Here is a 7,535-nt window from a genome sequence, read left to right on the forward strand (position 1 = left end):
ATTCCTATGCATATTGTATACAGAAAATTCCATTAAAACCCTGGTGTTTACTGCACCCTGGCAGGTACCTGTCTCCTACTATTTGCTCGATTCCCTGTATTTATAGTGTGGGACCCTGTGGATCCCGCTGTCACTTCACCCACGGTGAGTGGGAAGGTTCAGGTAGCATGTCCAGTATCACCGATCCTCCAAATTCTTAGTGGATTATTTCTAAGTCTGGATCCGTTCCTCATTAAAAGGCGGCCAGTTGTTTCATCCGCGCACAGAAGCACTGTCTCCTGGCGGGGAGCTCTCAGACCCAGGGACACGGAGTCGGGAAGAGGGGGAAAACAGCTGGCGGGCGAGAGACTGAACACTCCAGCCAGTGACCGCGCGGCCTCCCGCTGGGTCTTCCTCTCTGCAGAAGCCGTGGAGCGTTTACACTGGGAGCAGCGCTTCGCTAACCCGGAGTGGCTGCGGTGTGATTCCTGCCTCCCACCGCCTGGTCTGCACACCACCCCGCCCGTTGGGACTCGGCAGCCAGCGGGGGCACACGGAGGTTTAGGCTGGTCAGAGGCATGAAGCCACTCAGAGGAGCGGCGGACACCGAGCCCATCCCGGTGGGGAGAGATCAGGTACTAACCCCTCGGGAGTGAGACCCCTTTGCTCCTTCCAAGTCCTGGCAAGCTGAGCGCGGCGGCCAGAAGCGCTTCGGTTCCCTCTTGACTGGTGCCTCTCAGGGTCTTCCGAGAAGCGGGGGGGAACCAGGCAGCCGCCGCTGCCTATTGGGCTGCGTGTGACTCTGCCCAAGAATCAGGCCCCGCTGGCAAACTGGATCAGCCCCTGCCACGGGCATGGTGCGGACCAGCGCTACCGCCTGAATCGCGGAGCGGCGTGGTGCTGAAATGGACAGCAGCCTGCAAGACTGGCCCCTCAGCGCCCCAGCGGCCGAAGGCAAAGGAGCTGGGGACCAGCTGCTGGGGCCGGGCAGGTTCGGGGCCACGTGGACCATCGCGTTGGCCGCGCTCATGGCTCTGCTGATCGTGACCACCGTGGTTGGGAACGCGCTGGTCATGCTGGCTTTCGTGGTGGACTCCAGCCTGCGGACCCAGAACAATTACTTCCTCCTCAACCTGGCCATCTCAGATTTCCTAGTAGGTAAAGTACCACGTCGGTTTCACTTTTCCCAGCTCGGGTTCCCGGGGCCAGCAGATTCAGTAACAGCAACTCGGACACAAGGTTTCCCCGCTGGGCTGAAAGTTGCGTGTGTTTAAAAGGTAGCAGCAAAGATCCCAGGAGCTGGGCTTTATGTTAGGGGCTGCGTTATCAGCCACTCCAGAGAGAAATAGGGGGCTCGATCCAGTCATTTCCCTGTGGCTCAGGTAAAAATGGTCTTCCAGGCAATCTTTGCAAATGCGTGAGCTCCTGCTGTTCCCTTGCAAAGGGTTGTCACCCACAGCTAACCGGTATCAAAAATCAGAACAAATTTTACTGTAATAATATGGGCAATATAAAACATGGGTTATTTCCCCTCTAAGTACTGGACTTCACACGGAGATTATCTATCACCGCATCTTCCTTCCACAGCATACTCTAGATACGGCTGTACACACCGATGGATAACGCAGATCCGTTTACACGGCACACGCACTTGCCTCTGCAGTCTATTCTGGAAAGAAGATGCAGTTTGAAGTCCAGTTATTTACACGTTTGGCGATGCCCAGTTAACATGGCAACATTGATATCAGGCCGGCCACAAGGACATGCTATTCTGTGAGACGTGCATTGTAAAAAAAAAACAAAACAAAAAACAAAACCAAGAGCCCAAGTTGGAGATTTGTTTTGTTAGTTACGTCCGAGGGGGTGGACAGCAAAATGAGCCCTGCAGGAACTGATCACTTTTTTTGTCTTGCAAGGGGTTATTTAATAGTGATGCACGTGCAGTGGGAGTAACTGCGCAGACTTGTAGCTTGCCAGAAGTTTTGAGAACAAGTTGCATGCCTCACTGAAGGAGAAGGGTGCACCGTCCCATTTCTCCTACTCAGTCAGGGAGCCCTGCTTTGTGAAGCTGAAACCAAAGGGCTGAGTTCAGATCGGCTCTGAATGCAGCCCTGACCAATCCCTAGAGCCAAAGATTAATAGCTGCAACACGCATCTCCGCGGGAGGGGGATTATGCAGGAGGAAGGGTGTGGATTTCTTTATTGACGTTTAGCTAGGAATGGATAATGGTCCCAACTCCCAGGAAGGATTATAGGCCATCAAACCAGTGAGAGATTGCTTTAGCTGCCACACACAAACACATACACACAAAAACACATACACCAGCCACCCACCCACCCACCACCCTTCAGACTTACACTTCGGAGACCCAAGAGCAGCTTTTGCTGTCACAGTCACACCGATAAGCAAGGACATTATTAATGTCTCAAATACAAAAATAGGAAGCCAGAGTTACTGAACTGTGCTTCTATGTGCTTCAGAATGTTAGACAAATTAGGTAGAGCCTCTGAACAGCCCCTGGTTTAGAGCTAAGCTGCAAAGCCCAGCAAAACCTTGATTCAGTCTTTCCCTGCTTCTCTGATATACAGGTGAGCTCAGTGATAGGTTTCAAAATTGATTTGTATCTTGACAGAACTACCAAGCCTTCACCTCTGGCATGTTGCTGGAGAATCTGGGCAAAATCACTGGAGGGTTTGGGTATGTTAACAGTGATAAGGCAGTACATTGAGATTCAGCTTTCCCTGTGTGCCAATTGCAGGGGGAGCATACTCATCTTCCCCTCCCCTTCATTTAGGGAGCAGAGAAAGCAGCAGATGACTCCAGAGCACCTAGCACGTAGATGACACCTGAGCACCTAGTTCTGCAAACACACATGCACTGGAGTCAACTAGCCACCCTGTGTAAGCTTTTGTAGGATCAGGCCTTCAGCTGAGAGCACTGGTGAGCCCCTCCAAAGGAACTGACCTGGGCCGTCCAGCAAAGAGGAGCTCAGGTCAAAATACAAGCCAAGGAAGCTTTGATTTTTAAAGGGAGAATTGGGAGTCTCTCTTTATGCATCACCATGAGGCAGTAATGGATAAAAATCCAAATTGTTACCTTGCTTTACAGTTTTCCTTTAAAACTCCAATTTCAAGCTTTTCCTGGGGCATTTCAGCACCCAACTCCCATTAATTTTCATAGGAGTCATGCAACCAAAGCCCAGATCCTCAAAGGTATTTAGGTGCCTATCCCCCACTGAAATCAATGGGAGCTAGGCACCAATGTCTTCAAGGATCCAGGCCCCAAATCTTTTAGGCCACTTTGAAAATCACAGCCTGGATGTTCATGAGCCAGAATTCTCATCTAATGGGCTCCTTTCTACCTTGCCAGCCTATGCTGCTGCTGATGTGTCACAGATTAGCTTTTGAAGAGACTCTCACTGGCAAATCACAAACAGTGACCCAACCAACACCAGCCACAAGCTGGCCCATACACAACATGGCCATCCAAGGCCACTGAGCAGACTTGCAAATGACATCACATACACCAACAGTTATTCTCAGCGTTCATTTGAGAGAGTTACTTTTTTCAAGCACGTGCGCATGGTGCAGAAGCCCTTTCAAATATAAACACCTCTCATTACAGGTGCCTTTTGTATTCCCTTGTATGTGCCCTATGTGCTGACAGGAAGATGGGCCTTTGGGAAAAGCTTCTGCAAGCTCTGGCTGGTAATTGATTATCTGCTCTGCACCTCTTCAGTCTTCAACATTGTACTGATTAGCTATGACAGATTCCTCTCTGTGACAAGAGCGGTAAGTACTGACATGTCAGAGATGAGAAAAGCCTTTCCCCTCATTTTATTGTCTGGAGTCATCTGTGCTAAATAAAAGCTGTTTGATTCCTTGGGAAATTATGAATCTTTTAGCCAGGGGAAAGACAAATTCCTGGGAAATATACAATTCACTTGCAAGCCTTGACTTCAGGTGTGTGTTTTTTTAAACAATCAAATCCTTTGAGGTTCAGAACCCATGAAGCAGATTGTCCCTCAAACGCTGTCTGTGAAGAAGGTGTTTGAGTGACAACCAGTCAATCTGAGTGAGGTAAACAGTTTATTACCAACTTGAATGGTTATTTCCAGAGTAAACAAACTGATTTTAGTGAGAGTTACAGTCAGTCTCACTCAGGAACTGGTGCACAGGTTGCAGTGGAATCTTGCAAGGTGCCAAGTGTCCTATATGCACAATTATTACAATGGGAATTGAGGGTGCTCAGCACCTTACAGGAGGTGAACAGCAACTCACAGGCTAGAAGGGTTCCAAATACAGAACAAAATATCTACAGAGGGACCCCATGCATAAAGTTCAGAGATCCGGGGCCAAATTGCATCAAAGCTCACATGTGTTGGACACAGGAGTTTGGCGTGGGCCCTTCTAACAATTTCAAAGTGCATTCAGGGAAAGCATAGGCATATGGCTAGGGTAGCAGACTAGACATTGAGGCTCCCTGGATTCTATTCCCAGCTCTACCACTGACTCAAGGTGCAGCCTTGGACAAATACCAATCTCTCTCTGCCTCATTTTACCCATCTATGAAATGGGGTTAAAAAGCAGATACCAAATTGGGGCTACGTATCAAGAATGATTCATTGACATAAACGGTGAATATCTCCCTGAAATGTATTCTAAGCCAATCATGAGCCAAGTATGTTTTGGAGTTAAAGGACCAGGTCCTAGCTCTTCTCTGTGGGAGTGTGATTTATGTAGTGATTGGGTCTGCTGTCTCCAGCACATGTATTTTTTACATTGCAGAGATATTGCATAGCAACTTTGCCAGAAATTTTACAATTTGTAAAACAGTCTAAGCCAGTTAATGTATTTGGTCATAGCTAAGAAAAGATTTTTCCCCTCCAGGTCACATACCGAGCTCAGCAAGGTAATACCAAGCAAGCAGTGCTGAAGATGGTAATGGTGTGGGTCTTAGCTTTCCTGCTCTATGGACCTGCAATTATCAGCTGGGAATATGTAACAGGCCAGAGCATCATACCTGATGGGGAATGCTATGCTGAATTTTTCTACAACTGGTATTTTCTCATGACGGCCTCCACACTGGAGTTTTTCGCCCCTTTCATCAGTGTATTGTTTTTCAACTTGAGCATTTATCTGAACATTCAGAAACGCACCAAAATCCGCCTAGACATCTTCCACGAAGTACAAAGCCAGTCGTTCATGGAAGAGATGGAAATGAGCCCGGAAGGAAAGCTTTCCCTAAAATGCTGTAAGTGGGACCAGAAAGAGCCAGGTGAAACCCTAGACCTTCCTAAATGTGAAACACAACAAGGAGCTGCCAATGCCAGTCAGAGTGTGAAAGACTCACAGATATCAAACTCAAAGAGCTCTGGGCCCTTTGGTGAGAAATCAAGGTCTTTCAACAAGAGGGGCTATAAACACTCAGCATCTACAATGTCTTTAGAGAAACGGATGAAGATGGTCTCCCAGAGCATCACACAGCGTTTCAGGCTCTCCAGAGACAAGAAGGTGGCAAAATCACTGGCAGTTATAGTGAGCATTTTTGGGCTTTGCTGGGCACCATACACCCTCCTCATGATCATCCGAGCTGCTTGCCATGGCCACTGCATCCCTGATTACTGGTATGAGATTTCCTTCTGGCTCCTGTGGATCAACTCTGCTGTTAATCCTGTCCTGTATCCCCTCTGCCACTACAGTTTTAGAAGAGCTTTCATTAAACTCCTGTGCCCCAAGAAGCTAAAGATCCAACCTCACAATTCCCTCCAACACTGCTGGAAGTGAGTCAATCCACCCATGTATTTGAGGAGCTGTCTTATCTCTTTGTCGTATTTTGCAAAACCACCGTAATTCATTTCCCTTGAAGAATGTGATGATAGTCCTTTCAGGGGGTAAGGGTGTTCAGTATTAACTTCTCATGCTCTCTCATGGGGGGCTAAATGGAGAGATGTGTGTTAATCCCATGGCACTTACGTCTGTGTTCACCCTCCTACACATGCCCAGAAGAGCTCTACTGGCACTTAGAGAGCCAAAATGGGATTGGTACATATTACAAAAAAGAAACCCAAAATGTAAATCATAGAATCATAGACTTTAAGGTCAGAAGGGTTCATTATGATCCTCTAGTCTGACCTCCTGAACAACTCAGGCCATGGAATCTCACCCACCAACTCCTGTAACAAACCCCTAACTTATGCCTGAGCTACTGAAGTCCTCAAATCGTGGTTTAAAGACTTTAAAGTGCAGAGAATCTAATCTTGCCCACTGTAAGTAATATATAGTTTAACCCAGAGGTTCTCAAACTGTGGTCCGTGGACCACCAGTGGTCCGCAAGCTCCATTCAGGTGGTCCGCGGATAGTTCCCTCTAAGATGGGGGTTGGACTAGATGACCTGGGGGTTGGACTAGATGACCTTCTGGGGTCCCTTCCAACCCTTATATTCTATGATTCTATGGGCACCTGGGTGGCCACACACGAGAGAATGAAGGGCCACCCACCTAATGAGTGGAGGCTCCACTAGCAGGCACGGCTCCACTAATTAGGTGCCTGGACCCTGGAGAAGACGCATATGTAAGGTGAGGTGGTGGCCCTTGGGGGAAATAGGGGGTAGGTGGGAGGGGGCAGTGGGGTGAGAAGAGGGGATGGGAGGAATTTGGGATGTGCAGGGCTGCGGTGGCCAGAGAAAAGGTGACTTGCCCCAGCTCCAGGGCTGCAGCTGCCGGGGAGAGACGGCCCTCCTTCCCAGCTTCAGCTCTGCGGATGCTATGGCGGAGGAGAGCCCCCCCCCCTCCTTCCCACTGCCAGCTCTGGGGTTGCCATGGCAGGGGAGAAAAGGCTTCACAATAGTTAGCTAATGGTACAAACAACATTTGGAAAGCTCATTAAGTGGTCCGCTGAGACCCTCGGCAATTTTCAAGTGGTCCGTGGAAAAAAAAGTTTGAGAACCACTGGATATTTGCCATGAGTGTGAGGTTCTCTTCTCATAGCCAGTGTACTACACATGCATGAGAAGGCGCAAACATTTCAAACACCTCCCATTTATAATTATTTGTATTGTGATAGCGCCTTGGGAACCCTATGACAGAGCAGGACCCCACCGTGCTGGGCATTGTATACACACAAAACAAAAAGACCTTCTGTGTCCCAAAGAGCTTACAATCTAAGTCTCAGACAAGACAAGACAAAACAGATGTGAGGAGCACAAGGAAGCAATGAGACAATATTAGCATGAAAAACAGTACTCCAGCTGCCTATTGTAAGTAGAAAGTATGTCTCACTCTTAGAATGGTTAATGGACAAAATTAGCCCCACTGAAGTTCACATGAACAGAACAGACTACATTCACACATCAGTTTGCTATTGTCCTATTAGTCTTGTGTGATTCTTGCTGAAAAACTGACAGAATTTCTCCACCTACAGCTATGATTGACTCCATTGGCCTGGAGCCTCTCTGCTCTGAGCCCTCCGGCATCCTCTGCTCCTTCAAATCCCTCCATAAAACTCACCGCTACAGGAAATCCTTCCTCTTTTTTTCTCCCCCTATAACCACTGCT

General features: G+C 48.3%; 1 protein-coding gene across 1 annotated transcript; it reads left to right on the forward strand.

Moving 5' to 3' along the window:
• Positions 1–297: 297 nt before the first annotated feature.
• On the forward strand, positions 298–6,570 carry HRH3 (histamine receptor H3). The gene is made up of 3 exons (XM_075118716.1): positions 298–1,137; positions 3,605–3,771; positions 4,870–6,570. Exons 1-3 carry the CDS (start codon positions 885–887, stop codon positions 5,764–5,766), a joined length of 1,317 nt encoding a protein of 438 aa, XP_074974817.1. The 5' UTR covers positions 298–884; the 3' UTR covers positions 5,767–6,570.
• The last annotated feature ends 965 nt before the right edge of the window (positions 6,571–7,535 follow it).

Source organism: Caretta caretta, chromosome 13 (assembly GCF_965140235.1).
Source record: "Caretta caretta isolate rCarCar2 chromosome 13, rCarCar1.hap1, whole genome shotgun sequence".
NCBI classification, from domain to species: Eukaryota; Metazoa; Chordata; order Testudines; family Cheloniidae; genus Caretta; species Caretta caretta.

Coding starts and splice junctions, on each gene's coding strand:
- HRH3 (XM_075118716.1), top strand. CDS start 885: ATGGACAGCAGCCTGCAAGACTGGCCCCTCAGCGCCCCAGCGGCCGAA. Junction 1,138..3,604: donor CATCTCAGATTTCCTAGTAG/GTAAAGTACCAC, acceptor CTCTCATTACAG/GTGCCTTTTGTATTCCCTTG. Junction 3,772..4,869: donor TCCTCTCTGTGACAAGAGCG/GTAAGTACTGAC, acceptor TTTCCCCTCCAG/GTCACATACCGAGCTCAGCA.